The following is a 17956-nucleotide window of genomic DNA, read 5'->3' as shown; positions in this document are numbered from 1 at the left end:
GGGGCTGGGAGCACGAGGTATTTCGGAGAGCGCCAGAAAAACCCTTTTTTCCCTCCGTGGCAAAGGGAGGGAAGGCAGCAGGAGCCTGTCCCTGCCGGAGGAGAGGTGCCAAGCCCCGGCCAGCAGCCACATGACAGGGACCGTGGGATTTGGGCACAGGGAGGCCAGGAGCTGATCCTGCCCCGTGCAGCCAGGAGCGCCTCGACTCCAGGATGGGGAATGGATGGCTCCACACCCTGCCTGGAGCCGAGGCGGGGCTAGGAAACACACAGGCTCATGAAAAAACCCTCCAAGCCTCGGTGACCCCGAGCTTCCCCTGCGCTGAGCAAGGGGGATGTGGACAGCAGGTTGAGGGGGTGTTGGAGGGGGGTTCAGCCACCCCCCGGGCAAAGACTGATGTGAGTCCAGTGGGGTGAAATGAGGTGAGCCGCCTGCGCCGGGTGGCTGCCGGCTGGGCCAGGGCCAGGGGTCCTAGTCGTCCTCCTCCCCCCCGCCATAGAGGTCCGCCAGCTTCTTGAAGCGGCTGCCCCAGTCGTTGAGGTAGTCGTAGTCCTGGTCGCGGTCGGAGGCAGAGGAGTTGAGGGAGCTGAGCGAGGTGGCCTCCGAGCCGCTGCCCTCATAGTCAAACACCAGCAGGGAGTCGTAGGGGGGGGCTGTGGGGTCCGTGTCGGCCGCCTTCAGGTTCTGGAGGGGGACAGAGGGGTCAGTGCCCATCCCCCCTGTGCTGGGGGGCACCCCAATGGTGCCTGCACGGATGGGGGTTTCACCCTCCCAGTCCCCACTGAGCACCACATGGGGCTGGGGCTCACCTCATCGATGAAGTTGCCGATCTCATCGGGGTTGGCGGGCCGGGGCCGGTACTGGGGGGCGGCCATCAGCGGGGGGGCCACGTCATTGCGGATCACCTCTGGGCGGGCGTCCAGGCCCCGATGCAGCTGGCTCAGGTCATAGTCCTGCGCAGGGACGGAGCGAGGTGACGTGAGGAGATGATGCTCAATGGGCAGACGTGGGCACTGCCGCACTGGGACCCACCACCGGCTGCCCCAGTGCGGGAAGGACTGTGGGCACGGGGCATGCAGGGCGCTAGGTGACCGCAGCAGGAGACCCAGGGACAAGCAGGTTCATGGCAGCCTTGCGCACCCCAAGTGCAGGGAAGGTGCTGGCGGGAGGGTGCCTGGCACAGTTGTCCCACCTGGTCCTCCTCGCCGCCGCCCTCCTCATCATAGTGGTAGACGTTGTCCCGCATGTCGTCCTCGGGCGGGAGCAGCGGCTCCTTCACCACCTTGCTCCGCCTGGCGAAGAGCAGCAGCAGCAGCAGCAGGACTGTGAGCAGAGGGCACCGGCGTCAGTGCAGTGGGGCGAGGGTGGCCCTGGCCCCGTCCCGGCCCCATCCTGTGGTACTCACTCAGCAGTGCCAGGATGCCGCCCAGGATGCCCAGGATGGCGGGGACGCCCAGGCCACCGGCGATGAACGCTCGCCGCTCGCAGTTTTTGGCCGGCCCTTCGCAGTCACACACCTGGGCTTTGACCGGCGTCACCTGCACCTTGCCCTGCCCGTCTGTCAGCCTCAGGAAGATGCTGTACTCCCCCGGCTCCAGCTCCTTCACCAGGCTCAGCACCAGCAGGTCTTGCAGCAGAGAGAGGGGTTGGGCTCAGAGACGGGCCCCCGCTCCCCACTTTGGGGACACCCTCGGCACCGGTGTGGGGCTTTGCCACATGGCAGTTCCCCAGCCCGGTGCCCATCGCAGGGACCAGCACCAGCTGCGCTCGGGGGAGCGCAGAGAACCAAGGGGGCCTGGGATCTGGACCTTGCTCAGTGTTTCCCCAGCGCCCCACGCCGAGGGTGGCTGGCCGGGATGGACCGCGCGGCACCTACCTCGTCCGGTCACCCTAACGGTCCAGTTGGCACTGGAGCCATGCTCCAGCGCTGCCTGGAAGGGGTAGGTGTTGGGGGGCAGGTCCTTGTCGATAATGTTCAGCGTCTGCTCCTCGGGCTGCCGGTTGCAGATGTCGAAGATCCGGGGCTCCGGCATGGGCCCGTTGTCGTTCACATCCTGGAGGAGGAGGAGCAGCGTCCCCGTGCCGGTGGCATCCGGCGACCCTGCGGGGCTGGGGGTTAGCAAGGTGCTTGGGCAGGGGGTCCCCGCCCCTGCACTGGGAGCCCCGTTGGGACATGGGGAGGTGGCAGCAGCCCCTTCCCAAGGGCCGAGGCAGGGCGCTCCTCACCGCTGTCCACAGCCATGACGATGGCCTTGTAGGTGCTGTTGATGGCGTGCACCGACTCCCGGTCCAGCGGCTGGGCCACCGTGACAATGCCGTTCTCGGGGTCGATGGCCAGCCACCCCGCGGGGTCGCTGCCCATGCGGTACCTGGGGTGAGCGAGGGGTCAGCGTGGGGGGAGGCGGGGGAAGAGGCGCACAGCACAGCAGGCACAGTGCAGCCCCTCGGGCACTCCCGCACGTCCCCCTGCCAGCGACCTCCCCACTCACATGATTTTCTGCCTCTGATCCCTGTCCGGGTCCTGGGCCGTGTAGGAGGTGACCTGGTGCCCCAGCGGCAGATCCTCCATCACCTCGACCCTCTTGACCGCGGGCATGAAGACAGGGGCCTCGTTGACGTCTCCAACCACCACCAGGACGTTGGCCGTGGAGAGCAGCAGCGGCACAGTGAAGGGGACAGCGTTCTCCACCATCACCACGAGGTTGTACCGGCTCCTGGTCTCATAATCCAGGCCCTGGGGAGAGGCAAGAGAGAGGAGCCGGGGTAGTGCTGGTGCTCGTGGGGAGGCAGCCGGCGGTGGGGCAGCTGTGCGGCGGCATGACCCACCTTGGCAGTTTTCAGGATGCCGTCGTTGGTTTTGGGGTCGGTGGTGATGCTGAAGTCGCCGTCCTGGTCCCCACTCTTGATGCGGTAGACTGCTTGCCAGGCAGGGGAGCCCTGCATGTCCTGGTCCGTCACGTGCAGCCGGGCCACCACCACCCCCACCTCATTCTCCATCACCGTCCCCTCATACTGCAAGAGAGGGGATGGGGACGGTCACTTGGGCAGTCCCGGGCACCCCAAGGTGGCGGGGGCTCGTGCCATGGTGACCCAGGGAGGGCAGCGGCTTGCAGGAGCTGGCTTGTGTACCATGGTGGGGTCGAAGATGGGAGGGTTGTCATTGGCATCGGTGACTTCCACGATGGCGGTGGCGGTGTTGGTCAGGCCATTGCCCTCCTGGTCCGCAGCCTGGATGATCAGCGTGTAGTTGGGAGTGGTCTGCAAGCCAAAATCACCACGGTTAGGGCGGGGACAGGGTCCAACGTGTCCCCCCTCTCCAGAGGCATCGTCTGTCTGCTCTTCCACCCTTGTCCAGCCATGGTGTTCACCGCCGGCACAGACGCTTGCCGACGTCCCCGCTGCCCACCTGAAGGGCTGGCAGTCCACCCATTCCTGGGGCTCAGCAGGGCTGTGGGCCCGTGCACTGTCCCCAGCACAGATCCCTGATGGGCTTGGGGCTTCAGACACCCCCAGAGCAGGGGACAGTGACCCAGGGATGGCAAGTCCTGGAACCAGTAGTCCCTGGGGCTCCGGCATCTCCAGTTCCACATGGCAAATCCCACCGCGGAGCTGCTGCACAGTCCCCCAGGACACGGCGAGGACACCCACCTCCCGGTCCAGCCTTGTGCCGATGACACTGATGACGCCACTCTCCGGGTTGATAGTGAACATCCGTTGTGCGCTCTTGGGCTCCTCACTGAGGATGGAGTAGCCGATGATGCCGTTGTTTACGTTGACCCCATCATCTGCATCCGTGGCGTTCACAGTCATCACGGATGTGCCTGGGTACAGGGACAAGCATGGGAGATTTTACTCATAGGACAAACCCCACTGGATACCTCGGCGTGGCTCTGACTCAGGGCTCCACGTGGTCCCAGCCGCAGGGCCCCGGGCTCGCCAGTCCCCCACTCACCAGGCTTGGCGTTCTCCTCGATGTAGCCGATGAAGACTTGCTTGGTGAAGATGGGCCGGTTGTCGTTCTGGTCCGTCACGGTGATGATGATCTCCATGGGGTCCTCCACGGACTGCCCGTTGGCCGACACGGCGTAGGAGGAGAGCTGCGCGGGGCACCGTCAGCCCCCGCCCAGCCCCGGGGACCAGCCCCTCCCCATCCCGGCCCCCCACTCACGACGTATTTATCGATCTCCTCCCGGTCCAGCGGCTTCGTCACCTCCAGCCACCCCGTCTCCCGCTCGATGGTGAAGACGCCCACGGGGGGGGTGTCTGCCCCCTGCCCCGTGATGCTGTAGAAGACCTTGGTCTCCTTGTCCTTGTTGGATTTGATCTGGCGGCGAGGCGGGGGGGGGGTTAGAGAGGGGTCCCGGTGCCCTGGGGACCCCCGTGCCCTGTGCCCCGTCCCCGCGGGGCCGCCTACCTGCACCAGCTTCTTGGGGAAGGGCCCCCGCTCGTTCTCGGGGCAGTTGATGGGGGGGATGACCCAGTCCCTCTTCTGCCGCCGGAGGCCATGGCCGGGCTCGGGGAAGCTCAGCACGTCGGGTACCACATCCTACAGGGAGAGCGGCTCGGCTGGGTGCCAGCACCTTGCCAGGCCCTCTGCACGCTCGCTCTGCCCCAGGGAGAGGGGCTGTGGCGACCCCGGGGAGAGGGGCTGCGCTTTACCTGCTGCTGCTGGGGGTGGTGACGGTGGTGGCGACGGTGATGGTGCCGCCGCCTGCGCAAGGCCACCCTGGCCGAATGCTTCTTGCCCGTGGCGTCCCAGGTGTAGACGGAGAAGCTGATCTCCTGCCGCTGGAGCTGCAGGGGCCGGGCCGCAGAGACGACGCCATCCCTGCTCACCTTGAAGCGCGTGTCATCTGAGAGGTACGCGGCACGCCGCTGCTCGCCGCAGTCCGCAAAGCTCACTGGGGACAGGGAGAGCGGGTGGGTGGGGGGCTCCCGGTGCTGCCCAGGGCAGAGCAGTGAGGGCAGGGCGGGTGCCCAGGCACTGCAGGACGGGCAGGCGGCACGGCGGCCGGGTGCAGGACAGGGGCCGTGGGCACGCACAGCACGGCCGCAGCTCAGAGACCCGGGGGCACTGCAGGGCCACGGGCACGGCAGGGATGCACCACGCACAGTGCCACACGCCCGCCGGGACCCTGTCCCGGCCATGGGCACGGCGCGCGGCACAACGCACGGTGCATCCCTGCCACAGTTTTGGTGCGGGACCGGGCACGGCACAACCTGCCACGCCATGGGATTCCTGCTGGCCCATGGCAACGGGGCGAATGGCACTCAGCACAGCGCGTCCCTGCCGCGCGCGGCACACTCCCGTCTATAGCACCACATACAGCACGTCCCGGCACATGGCACATCCCTGTGGCATAGCGTGTCCCCGTGCGTGGCACGTCACCGCCGCTGTGCCCGTGGCGGCGGGTGCCAGTGCCCCGGCTGCTTTCCAAATCAAAACAAGGTCAGTGGTCAGGGGGCTGCCAGGGCTGACCCACGGGGTGCTGCAGGCCGGCAGGTTATGGGCCTGTGTCTGCAGTGGGGACAGCCCAGGCCGCACCGCGCCGCAGGAGGGGGACATCGAGCGGTGGGGCACGAAGGTACTGGCCGTGGCGCACCCGTGGCGCAGGGCGGCAGCCGGGGCCCCCAGCCCACCCCAGCCTCTGCTGCCGGGGGTCCCCAGGGACACCAGGCACCCACCACAGATCGGGGCAGACCGTGTCCTGGCATCACCAGCTTGGCACTCTGCTGGGGCACAGTACGAGCCGGGACCGGCACGCAGGGGCCACGGACAGGCCGGGGGGAGGCTCGGAGCGCTGCCGCGGCAGTCAGCAGGCATCACATGAGCCGAGGCCGCGCTGCCGGGAGCTCCCGAACAAACACCCTTTGTCTGGGAGACGGTTTGAGGCAGCGGCGCCCGGGCTGGAGGCCCTGCCAGCGCAGCCGCCGTCGGCCCCAGCGCGACCCACGCCGTGCGGAGCGGGTGCCGGGGCTGCGCCACGGGAAGGCGACGTGCCCGGGGTGGGAAGCGCCGCAGCACGCCCGAACGCCGGGCACGAGGCCGCTGGCGCTGTTGCCGGGGCCAGCCCCGCCGCCCCGCGGGGTTATGTCAGCCCACCTGCAGCCTAGGAATTTGGAGGCGGCGGTGGGACGGGGGCGGGTGGGGGACAATAGGGCTGCCCACTCCCCTGCCCGCTGCGGTGCCCCCAGCCCAGCCCTGGCGGGCGGGGAGGACCTGCCGGCGCGATGCCGCCCAGCCCGTCCCTGCGGCGGGACCCCCGGCAAAGGCTGTGGGCCGGGGGAGCCGGTGGGGCCAGCTGGGCAGGGGCGTGCCAGGGCAGGCCGGGCGCTGCCGCAGCGGGGGCTGGTGGCGGGGAGAGGTACCCCGGCACCCATGGGTGTAGGCGCAGCGCTTGGCACCCGGCTGGATGCGCGTTGCACTGTGCTGGATGGGTGCAATGAGTGCTCAGGGCTCAGCCCCACGCTGGCTGGGTGAAACGAGCGCTCGGTGCTCAGCACCTGCTACCCCCCTTCCCACCCGGCCATGCCCAACCTGTTTTTCCAGCTCTGGCGCTGAAGGGAAGCCGTCCCCAGCCCTCCCCTCCCCAGCGCACGGAGCCGGGGGCCCCTCTCCTCTCCAGGAGCGGTGGGGGGAGGCGGAGGGAGGAGAGCTGGGGGTCCCTCGGGGGGATCCCTCCCTTCCCAGCCCCCCGCCGGCACCCACAGGGCGCCGGGACAGCCAGACCCCCTGCGCCACCAGGCTGCTGGCCGGGGCAGGGGGATGAGACCCTGCACTGGGATGGGGACTAGGGCAGCCCCCCAGGCCTGCCCACGCCCCGCGGCACCTCGCCGGGGCTCGGCTCGGCTCGGTGCCGCCACCCCAGCGGTGCCCGCTCCCGCGCAAGCGCGGCCGTGCTGGGGCGGGAGTCGGCGGGGGCTCACGTCAGCCCGCGGGCAGCCGGGGCGAAGGTGCCACGAGTGGCACGTCCCACCGGCGCACCCGCTGACGTCACCCGAGTTTCACCGTGACTTCAGACTCTCGAGGTTCCCCCACCCAGGGCGGACCGGGGAGCGTCGCAGCCCCGGTCACGTCCCGTGGGGCCGGGGGCCGGGCCACCCCGGCCCGGAGCAGCCCCAAACCGCAGAGGGGGACATGAGGCCGAGCAGAGTCGCAGGGGCCCGGCCCCGGGGACGCTGCGGCCCCCGCGCAGGTGTTCACCTGCCCGGCCCAGGCGCCGCGCGGGGCCCGTCCAGACCTGTCGGAAGGGAAACGCCGCGCTCGACTCATCAACCTAATTACAGGCCGGCTCGTCAGCCCGCCCTTGCCGCAGCCTGGCCGCCGGCTTTGGTGCGCTGCGCGGCACGGGGGGCGGCATCGGTGAGCGCCCACCGTGCTCGTCCACCCGCATGGCCGGGCACCACCACGGCGTGGCCGGGCACCGCCAGGCTGGCATACGGCCCATACGGGCAGGCGCCTGTGCCCGTCCCCTTCCCTCCTCCCACGCCCCGTCTCCACCCGGGACCCAAAACTGGATGTGCCGGTGCTGGGACGGGGGATTTCCAGCAGGCCCTGGCTCTGGAGATCAGCCCTGCGCGGCAGGGAGGCACTGAGGCCGCGCGGCTGCCCAGCACCCTGGTATCGCGCACAGCCCTAATGGACGCAGCCTGCTGCAGCTGGGCAGCTTCGTTAATGATCTACCAGAAAGCTAACGAACGAGCAATTCCTGAGGTGCGGGGCAGGGTCTGGCTCCTGGCTCGACACCCACAGCGCAGGCGAAGCCCTTCCGGAGCCGGGGGGCTTTGGGAGCCCCGGCGCGGCACTCACTGCTCCGCACCCCTCGGTCCCGCACCCACCCCAGCCATCCCCGGCAGACCATAGTGCCAGCACCGCCGTCAGCCATTAACGGGTGCAGATGGCGATGGCCCAAGCGCTCTCCCGGGAGCCCGCACCCAGCCGCTGCGCAGCCCCCCAGCACCCATGGATCGGGGCTGGGCATGTGCAGGGCACCCCGAAGCGGCAGCGGGGCCCCAGCGCCCGCTTCCCTGAGCACACCTTTCCCTGGGGCATCCCCCGCACCCCGAGGGCCGGCAGCACCAGAGCACCCGGCTGCCCCGGCCACGGCTCGGTGCACGGCAGAGGGAGGCTGTTGGCAGCCTGGGCTGGCGCCCGGCCTGGCGCAGCCGCCGCGGCCATGCAGGCAGGGTTCAGTGCCAGCACCTGCCGCACCAGGATGGGGATTTTGTGCCACCATCCCCATGCCAAGAGCCCCTGGGGAGGCCGGACTCCACGGCTGCGAAAGGCGGGTTTGCCCCCACGAACCCCAGGTGCCGGGACCCCGCGGCCGGGCGAGGCGAGGCGCGGGGCAGGACGGGCGCCTGCGCGTCCCCACGCCCCGGCCTGCCGGCCCCAACAGGTCTGCGCCGCCTGAGTCAGCACCGCCCGCGCCGGCGCACCCCGGGGAGAGGCACCCGCTGCCCCCACGCCACGACGCCATCCTGCCGCGGTGGGAGCACCGGCCGCCCACGCCGCCCTGGCCCCTCGGCGCGACCCCACCACCGTGCGCGGCCAACCGCTCTGTCCCCAGTGCCACCCGCGGCGGTGTGCACCGAGCCCGTCCCCACCGCCGTGGCCCTGTCCCCACCGCCACGGTCCTGTCCTCCCGGCCACCCCGGTGCTACGCGGGCACGGAGCCACAGCTCCGGCCCCACAGCCGCCCCCGCTGCCATGCACCCAGCCCGGCCCCACGGCTCCCCGCCGTACCTCGTCCCAGCGCCCGTCCCGCCGCCACGCTGTCCCACGGCACGGCGAGGGCGAAGGTCTCCGCGGTGAAGCCGGGCTGGCAGGGCGCTGCCTGCTCGCACGGCCGGTGGCCAGCCTGCCCGGAGAGAGGGGTGAGTCCCGGGCAGGGCCCCACGCGGGGTCCCACGGCCCCACCCGGGATCCCACGGCCCGGTCCCTCACCTGGAGCAGGAGCAGGAGGAGGCAGAGCGGGGCCGGGCAGCCCCCCCGCCGCCCCATGGCTGGCTGCCGGTGCCGGTGCGGTGCCGGAGGGATCGGGGCGCTGCCGCCACGGAGCCGCAGGTGCGTCCGGTGCCGGTGCCGGTCCCACCCCGCAGGTGCCGGCCCCCCCCCGGGGACGCGCCCCGCCCCGACGGGAGGCGGTGCCGCCCCGCCCGCCGCCGCCCCCGGGCCCCCGACCCCCCCCCCGTACCCCGGCCCCAGCCCGTGCAGCCCCTGCGGCGCGGGAGCTCCGTGGGTGCCCGTCCAGGGCCGCGGGAGCGTGGGAGGGGGGTCGGTGGGTGCCAGGCGCACTCACCCGCCCCACGGCCCCCGCGGGTCCCGGCTCCGCGGAGGGCAAACGTCGCACCCGGGGGACCCATGCGGGAAGGAGGGGCCCACGGCCCCCCGCGGGACGCTGCAGCCCCCGTCCCCTCCCGCAGCCCGCCCCTCACTCCCCTCCGTTCCCAGGCACAGCGCAGCTGGGGGTGACCCCACGCCACGGGGAACCCCCCACGGGCTCCGGCCGGGGCTGGGCACGGAGCCCAGTGGGCAGCACCCGGTGCCGGGGCCACCCCGGGCCCGAGCCCCGCAGCAAAGCCCCAGGCCCGGAGAGGGGCCGGGCTTGCGGCCGCAGGGTTGCAGCCGGGAAGGGCTCCAGCCGCCCTGGCACGGGGGGATTTGGTACCGTGAACGCCCAGTGCCACGGGTGCCACTTCCACGGGGCACAGGGTGGGGGGCTCAGTGCCCTGCCCACACCCACCCGCACTAGCACTGCGCCCCACGGGGACAAGGACGCTCTGGGGAAGCCCCCGCTGCCGGCGGGGGGCGGAAGGGCCGGGTGCTGCTGGGGGCAAGTGGGAAGTGAGGGTGGGGCTGGGGGGTCCACAGTGGGGCTGGGGTCAGCACCAACCCCCAGGGTGGGGAGCAGGTCCCCGGGGACCCCTCCCAGGGCACGAAGCCACGCAGAGGCCAGAGCATTTACAAAAAACCCAAACACATCCTTTATTAAAACTCACCCCAGCACCCGCTCACCTCGTCCGTAGCATCACACTACCTTTATTTCATACATTAAAAAAAAAAACAAACAATAAACAAAACAAAACCAAGAAAAATACAGGAGAGGAAGGCGAGGGGGCTGCGGCCGAGGCGGGGGGCACGGCGGGAGGGGGCAGCCCCAAGGCACAGGCAGCGGTAAGGCGTGGGCGGGGGGGGGGGGGCAGCGGGGCCGGGGGTCCTAGTCGTCCTCCTCCCCCCCGCCATAGAGGTCCGCCAGCTTCTTGAAGCGGCTGCCCCAGTCGTTGAGGTAGTCGTAGTCCTGGTCGCGGTCGGAGGCAGAGGAGTTGAGGGAGCTGAGCGAGGTGGCCTCCGAGCCGCTGCCCTCATAGTCAAACACCAGCAGGGAGTCGTAGGGGGGGGCTGTGGGGTCCGTGTCGGCCGCCTTCAGGTTCTGGAGGGGGACAGAGGGGTCAGTGCCCATCCCCCCTGTGCTGGGGGGCACCCCAATGGCGCCTGCACGGATGGGGGTCTGGGGCTCACCTCCTCGATGAAGGTGCCGATGTCGTCGGGGTTGGTGGGCCGGGGCCGGTACTGGGGGGCCGGCAGGAGGGTGGGGGCCACGTCGTTGCGGAGCAGCACCTCGGGGCGGGCGTCCAGGCCCCGGTGCAGCTGCCGCAGGTCGTAATCCTGGGGGGACACACACACGATGGAGAGGGGCAGGGGCAGGCCGCCCGTGCTGGCACCGGCCCCCCCGCCCCCCGGGACACCCACCTGGTCCTCCTCCCCGCCGCCCTCCTCCCCGTAGTAAAAGACGTTGTCCCGTGTGTCGTCCTCGGGCAGCAGCAGCGGCTCCTTCATCACCTTCCTCCTCCTCACAAAGAGCAGCAGCAGCAGCAGGATGACTGGGGGGAGCGGCGGTGTCAGCAGGCGTGCCCCCCCCTCGCCCCATGGCGGGGCGCAGCCCCACAGCTCTGGGACCCCCGGGGACCCCACACTCACGCAGCAAGGCCAGAAGGGCACCCAGGGCAGCAAGGACGAAGGGCAGGCCGGTGGCGGGCTGGGGTCTCTGGGGACAGCTCAGCGCCGGCCCCTCGCAGTTGCAGACCCGCGCGGTGACGACGGTGAGCTGGGCTTTGCCCGGCCGGTCAAGGAGCCGCAGGTAGACGCTGTAGAGGTCCGGCTCCAGCGGTGCCACCAGCCGCAGGGTGACGGTGTCACCTGCACGAGAGGGGTGGCTCGCCGGGGAACACACCGGCAACGCCGCCGTGGTGCAGCCCATCCCGCGCCAAGCATCCCCCCGGTGTTACCTTCGTCGCCAACCTCCGCAGCCCAGCTGTCCCCCGAGCCATGGCTGAGCTCGGCGCGGAAGGGGCCGGTGTTGGGGGGCAGGTCCCTGTCGGTGATGGTGAGGACCTGGGGCTGGGGGCTGCGGTTGCAGACGGTGATGTCCCGGGGCTCGGCCTCGGGGCCGTGGTCGTTCACGTCGAGCAGGGTGAGGAGCAGGGTGCCGGTGCCGGTGGCGGGCGGCGAGCCTGCAGGGAGGAGCGATGCTGGAGGGGGGCTCCCCAAAACCAGGACCCTCGTGGGGAGGGGGGTGTCCTGAGCAGGGATGGGGACAGGCAGCCCACAGCACCGCTCCGTGCCGGAGCCGGGATGTGGTTCCCGGTGACGGCAGCACGTGTCCCTCACGCGGGAGAGGGGGAACAAGGGCCCCTTTCACGGCCCTCACCGTCGTCCACGGCCAGCAGCACGGCGGCGTAGGTGCTGTTCTTGGCGAAGGGGGACTCGCGGTCCAGGTGGTCCCGTGCCGTCACGAGGCCGTTCTCGGGGTGCACGGCCAGCCAGCCCGCCGGGTCGTGCCCCACCACGTACCTGGGGGGCAGAGGGGAGCTGGTGCCAAGGTGGGGGGTGGCGGCGACCCCCCCAGACCTCGACCCTGACCCTGGCCCCGCTCACTTGATCTTCTGCCCCTGGGCCTTGTCGGGGTCCTGGGCCGTGCAGGAGGCGAGGGTCTGCCCCGGCGGCACGTCCTCCGGCACCCGGGCGAGCTGCACCGGCGGGTCGAAGACGGGCGCCTCATTGACATCCTCGACGTTGACCGTCACCGTGGCGGTGGCCGTTGGCAGCTTCACGGCGAAGGGGGCCTCGTTGGCCACGGCCACATGGAGCACAAACTGCTTCTTGGCCTCGTAGTCCAGACCCTGGGAGAGGAGGGGACGGGCAGCACGCCGGCGTGGGCCGCGTGGGGGGCCACGGCGGGACGACACGCACCTTGGCGGTGCGGAGGACGCCCTCGTTGCTGGCGGGGTCGGTGGCGATGGCGAAGGCGCCTCCCTCGTTGCCGCGCAGGATGGAGTAGACGGCTCGCCACGCCGGCGTGCTCGGCTCGTCCAGGTCGGTGGCGGCTAGCCGGGCCACCTCCCGCCCGGCCTCGTTCTCCGGCACGGCTGCCTCGTACTGCGGGTGTGGTGCACGGTCAGCGCCGCAGCCCGGCGGGCACCGGCCCGGCCCCGTCCCATGGGGAGAGGGTCCGGCCGGGGGTGCCCACGTTACCGTTTTGGGGTCAAATTCGGGTGCGTTGTCGTTGACATCTGCAATCTCAATCACTGCCAGCGCCGTGGTGGTCAGCCCCTCGCCGTCCAGGTCGGCCGCCTGCACGGTCAGTGTGTACTCCCGCACGCGCTGTGGCGGACAGACAGACAGACAGGCACCCCGTCAGCCCCTGCCCGGCCCCGAAACCAGGACGGGTGCTGCAGAGCCCACCTCCCGGTCAAGGCCGCTGGCGATGACGCTGAGGGTGCCGGTGGCCCTGTTGACAGTGAACATGTGGGGATGGGGCTCCCGCGGCTCCTGGCTGAGGATGGAGTAGGCGACGACGCCGTTGTAGGTCTCCACTGCGTCATCCGCGTCCGTGGCAGTCACCTGCATCACGGAGGTGCCTGGGGACAAGACGTCCCGGTGAGTGGGGTGAGTGGTGGGGACGGGGCACCCACGTCCCCAGTGGGGATGGTCCCAGGGGGTCTCCCCAGGGGACACGGCTGGTGGGAGGCAGAGCTTCCCCGCGGCACGGGGTCCTACCGGGCAGAGCACCCTCGGGCACGGAGCCCCTGAACACCTCCTGCGTGAACTGGGGCTTGTTGTCGTTCTGGTCCGTCACCGTGACTATGATCTCCATCGGCTCCTCCACCGGTTTGCCGTTCTCGGACACGGCGTGGGAGAAGAGCTGCAAGGCAGAAAGGTGAGCCGGGGGCACGGCGTGGCAGGCCGGCACCCCCCGGCAGGGACCTACGTGGTACTTGTCGATGTGCTCCCGGTCCAGCGGCTGCGTCACCTTCATCCAGCCCGACTCCTTCTCGATGGTGAAGACGCCCTCGGGGGGGGCGTCCGCGCCCTGCCCCGTGATGCTGTAGAAGATCTTGGTGTCTCTGTCCCGGTTGGATTTGATCTGGGAGGAGACGGGGGGGTGACTCAGTACCCGCCCGGCCGCCCCCCCCAGCGGCATCGCACCCTGCCCCGATGCAGGGGGGACGGCCACCGCCGGGGTCGCTCCCGCCCTCGACCTGCACAGCCATGCCCAGCCCCCTGCCCAGACGCAGCGGGGATGGACCCTTCCCTGGCACCCACGTCCGCGCCTGGACCCCCAGCCCACGCCCAGACCGCCCCCCCCATACCTGAACCAGCTTTTTGGGGAAGGGGCCCCTCTCATTTTCAGGAACCTTGATGGGGGGGATCACCCAGTCCCTCTTCTGCCTCCGGGGAGCGGCGCGAGCCCGGGGGAGCTCCTGCAGGACGGGGGGTGGGTGAAGGCGCAGCCGGCCGGGGGGTCAGGGGGTGGGGGGGCAGCCGGGCAGCGTTACCTGGGGGGAGTGCCTGCTCCGCGCAGGGAGCGGGGCAGGGGCCGGCCGGCCGGCGGCATCCCGGGGGGGGACGGCGAGCGCCCTGCCCACCCCCAGCGGCCGCACAGGGCCCCCGTCCTCCCACGCCCCGACATCGGGCTCCTCGGTCCCGTACGGCCCCGCGCAGCCTCCGGAGCTCGCTGCGAGAGGGCAGGGGGTCAGGGCAGCCCGGGGGGGCCTTTCCCTGAGCCCCCCCGTGCCAGGACCCCGCACCCCCCAGCCTCCCGAGGCAGATCAGGCAGGGGATGCCGGGAGCGGCACAGGAGCGCGCCGAGGTTTCGGCTTTGTTTCGCAGATGAAGGGAAATTCCTGGGCAGGCAGAGCCCTGCCCCAGCCTGCCACCCCGTGTGTCACCCCCTCGGGGCTCCCAGCCCCCCACATGGGGCACAGCACAGGGTCCCCCCACCCAGGACCACGCTTCAACCCCCACTCTGGACACGGCCCAGGCCCCTGCACCCCAGCCGGGCAGCAGGATTAGGGGATTAGCGGAGCTAAGCCAGCTCCGGCAGCGGCCAGAAGCCAGGAGGGGACGGGGAGCGGGGACAGGGCGCTGCGGGAATGGAGGGAGATGTGGAATGGGGCAAGGAGAGCTGTGCCCCACAGCTGCCCCACACCAGGGCAGGGAGCAAGCCCTGGGGCAACGGCAGGGCGCCTCGCCCCCGCACCGGGCACAGCGGCCATGCCTGGAGGGCAGCGCCGAGGGCCCCTCCCAGCCACGATAAGGGACTTCAGCGGAGCCGGAAGGACCCCAGCCACGAGGAGCCTGTGGGAGCCCCCAGCCCTCGCCATGGGGAGCCCCCAGCCCTGCTCCCCACCTCTGGCACGGGTTGCTGCTCCCCACTGAAGGACCGGGCGGCACGGCGGGGTCCAGGCCCACAGCCTCGCTCCAGCTCTGGTTTGGGGGGCCAGACCCCACCGTGCCCTCGGGCTCCTTCCGTGCAGGGCCCACACGGCGCCGTACCGCTCGGCACAGCGGTGGAGCCGCACGGCGGGCACCTGGACCACGTGCCACCCACGGAGGGGTTTCGCAGTGGCGTGGCTGGACCCCAGCCCCTGCCTGTGGCGAGGCCCCGGCAGAGCCCAGCTCTGCTCTGCGCGGGAGCCAGCCGGCAGGCTCGGCCGAAGGAAGCGGGATGCGGCATCCGAGGTGGGTGGAGGTCAGGGCCTCTCCTGGCACGGCGAGAGCACTTACCGCCAAGGAGTGCTTTCAACGCTCTGCAGCCATTAGGCGAGCGCTGGCTCCGGCCGCGGTTCCCGAGCAGCCCCGCTCCCCCGGGACGCCGCCGCACGAACGGGGCCAACAGGCCCAGGCAACACCAGGCCAAGAGCCGGCGGCAGCGAGCGCCTGCCCGGCCTCGTGCCAGGCCAGCCGGACTCTGCAGCCCGCGGCGCCATGCTCCCGCCCACGGCTGGAGAAGGGTGGCCCTGGGGTGCTCAGCCCCACCGCCACCCTGGCGCCAGGCACCCACCCTGCGGGGACCCAGCCCTGCCCCGACGGCTGCCCCACGGCTGGACCAGAGGCACCAGCGCCGGCATCAGCAGCATCCAGCCCCGGCAGGGCCAGACGGGCAGGCTGGGCACCGCCAGCCCCGCGGCCCAGCCCCACAGCCCCAGGGAGACTCAGCCCTATAATGCAGGATCTCGGCCAGCCCCCGAGTCTGGCCCCATACCCAGAGAAGGACTAGCCCCATGGCCCAGCCCCACATCCCAGGGACCCCAGCCAGCCCCACACCCTGGGCAGTGCCAGCTCCCCCCAGAAAGCACCGACCCGCGGCCCGGCGGGCATCAGCTGGCCCCACATCCCGCCCCAGGACCCAGCCTCACAGCCCAGCGAGCCCAGCCAGCCCCAGCGCCAGCCCCACAAGCCGGGGGACAGAGCGGAGCCGAGCGCGGCAGCGAGGCGGGGCCCCGCCGCCCCCGGCCCAGCCCGCCCCCGGGGATCGCTCTCCCCGCCGGCGGCCGGAGCCCCAGCCCCTTCCCGGCCCCGCCGCGCACCCCGCGGAGTCCCGGGGGCCCGGGCGGGGCCGCGCCCCGACGGCGCCGGTTACCTGGTGCCGGGAGCGGCCCGCGGCGCAGCCCCGGGGGGACGCACGGCCGGGCCGGGAGGGCGGCGGCCGCCGGCAGGAACGGGACGAAGAGGAGGAGGAGGAGGATGAAGAGGAGCGGGCAGAGCCCGGAGCGCGGCCCCCGCATGGCCCGTCCGCCGCCGCCGCCGCCGCCGCTCCGGTCGCCGCCCGCCGCGCCCCGCCCCGCCCGCTGCAACGCGCCGCTCCAGGTGAGGCGGCGGCCGCGCAGGTACCGCCCCGCCCCGCCCCGAACCCCCCGGGCACCCTCCGGCATCCTCCGGCACCCCCGGTACCGCCCGGTACCTCTGTTCCCCCGGTGGCTCCGGGCGCCCCCGGGCACCTCGATGCCCCCGCCGCTCCCCCCGGCCCCGTGACGCGGGGCTGCCCCCCGCCCGGTGCGCCCCATCCCCCTGCCCGGGGCTGGGCTGCGGCTCCGGGGGACCCCCGGAGCCCCCCCCGCCGGGGACCTGGCATCCTGCGGCCGGGGCTCCCCCAGCACCCCTGGGCCCACCCTGGCGGGGGGGGCTCACCCCCACCGGGGTGTCCCAGCGGGCACCAGCCACAGCGTTGCCCCCTCCCCAGCACCTTGGGGGGGCCTGACAAGCTCTGAGCATCGCCTGGGTGTCGCACCCACTGGGTGCAGGGGCTCCATGGGTCCTGTGGGGTCCCCAGCACCCTGCGAGGGGGCTTGGTGCCCCGGAGGGTCCTTGGTGCCCTGCAGTGCATGGGGCTACGGGGGGGGGGGGCCTGGAGCCACCCCGCCTTTGGGTGTAGGGGGCCCCTGGAGCAAAGCGGGACCCCAGAGTGGGGCCATGCACGCGCCCCAGCCCCACGGGGGTGGGGTGTCCTGTGGGACTGTGCCCTGGGGTCTCCTGGGGCCCTGGGCTCCGTGTCCCTCCCCCAGCCTGGAGCAGCACCTTCTGGCTGGGCCCGCCCCGTGGGGCCCTCCCGGGCACCCCGCCATGGCCCCCCTGTGCCTGCCAGCACCTGTGGGCTGGCGCTCGGCTCTCCCAGCAGGACTCGGCCAAGGTCACAGCGAGCTGGCCGGAAGGTCCCCAGCTGGTGCCCAGGGGAGCAGCCAGTGCAGCCGGAGCCATGCCGCCTTGCACCTTCACCCTCCTCCTCCTTGTCCTGGTAGGATGGTCTCGATGGGGCTGGGGGCTGGTGCACACCTGCAGGGGGGGCAGCGGGACAGCCCCGGTGTGCCCCCAGGCAGAGCTCTGCACCCCCCATGGCCCCTCTGCCCCACTTTCCGTCCCGCAGGACATGCTGAGCTTCCCCGAGCCCGGCCATGGCCTCCGGCGGCAGAAGAGGGACTGGGTCATCCCCCCCATCAACTGCCCCGAGAACGAGCGGGGGCCCTTCCCCAAGAAGCTGGTGCAGGTAGGCGGCCCCGTGGGGACGGGGCACAGGGCACGGGGGTCCCCAGGGCACCGGGACCCCTCTCTAACCCCCCCCCCACCTCGCCGCCAGATCAAATCCGACAAGGACAAGGAGACCAAGGTCTTCTACAGCATCACGGGGCAGGGGGCAGACACCCCCCCCGTGGGCGTCTTCACCATCGAGCGGGAGACGGGGTGGCTGGAGGTGACGAAGCCGCTGGACCGGGAGGAGATCGATAAATACGTCGTGAGTGGGGGGCCGGGATGGGGAGGGGCCGGTCCCCGGGGCTGGGCGGGGGCTGACGGTGCCCCGCGCAGCTCTCCTCCTACGCCGTGTCGGCCAACGGGCAGCCCGTGGAGGACCCCATGGAGATCATCATCACCGTGATGGACCAGAACGACAACCGGCCCATCTTCACCAACGCGGTTTTCCACGGCACTGTGCCAGAGGGGGCTGAGCCAGGTGAGACCGACGCTGCCGAGCAGGAGGCAGTGCCGGGGCGGTGGGGGGACGGGGAGATGTCACCAATAACTGCCTGCTCCAGGCACCCCCGTGCTGCAGGTGCTGGCCACGGACGCAGATGACGCCGTGAGCTCCAGCAACGGGGTCGTGGTCTACTCCATCCTGCG

The 17956-nt window shown here is 71.6% G+C and overlaps 2 protein-coding genes across 2 annotated transcripts; both read right to left on the bottom strand.

Annotated features, from left to right (window-relative positions):
* Positions 1 to 471: 471 nt before the first annotated feature.
* LOC309409344 (cadherin-1-like) lies at positions 472 to 9004 on the bottom strand (the record flags this gene model as incomplete). The annotated part of the gene is made up of 16 exons (XM_082005479.1): positions 472 to 684; positions 810 to 953; positions 1193 to 1323; positions 1406 to 1627; positions 1877 to 2101; positions 2227 to 2369; positions 2490 to 2734; positions 2827 to 3012; positions 3130 to 3258; positions 3649 to 3821; positions 3953 to 4097; positions 4169 to 4324; positions 4415 to 4546; positions 4660 to 4901; positions 8747 to 8861; positions 8948 to 9004. The coding sequence occupies 16 exons, from the start codon at positions 9002 to 9004 to the stop codon at positions 472 to 474; spliced, it is 2658 nt and encodes an 885-aa protein (XP_081861605.1).
* LOC309409343 (B-cadherin) lies at positions 8901 to 16218 on the bottom strand (the record flags this gene model as incomplete). Its single annotated transcript, XM_082005478.1, has 15 exons — positions 8901 to 10433; positions 10523 to 10669; positions 10754 to 10884; positions 10982 to 11200; positions 11290 to 11514; positions 11712 to 11854; positions 11939 to 12183; positions 12254 to 12439; positions 12536 to 12664; positions 12746 to 12921; positions 13061 to 13205; positions 13272 to 13427; positions 13654 to 13764; positions 13840 to 14018; positions 15927 to 16218. 15 exons carry the CDS (start codon positions 16216 to 16218, stop codon positions 10221 to 10223), a joined length of 2697 nt encoding a protein of 898 aa, XP_081861604.1. The 3' UTR covers positions 8901 to 10220.
* Between the last annotated feature and the right edge of the window lie 1738 nt (positions 16219 to 17956).

The sequence above is a fragment of the Phaethon aethereus genome, assembly GCF_964289735.1.
Source record: "Phaethon aethereus genome assembly, chromosome: 13".
Lineage (NCBI taxonomy): Eukaryota > Metazoa > Chordata > Aves > Phaethontiformes > Phaethontidae > Phaethon > Phaethon aethereus.
The sequence above is the reverse complement of the archived record's forward strand: the minus strand, read 5'-3'. Positions and strand labels throughout refer to the sequence as shown.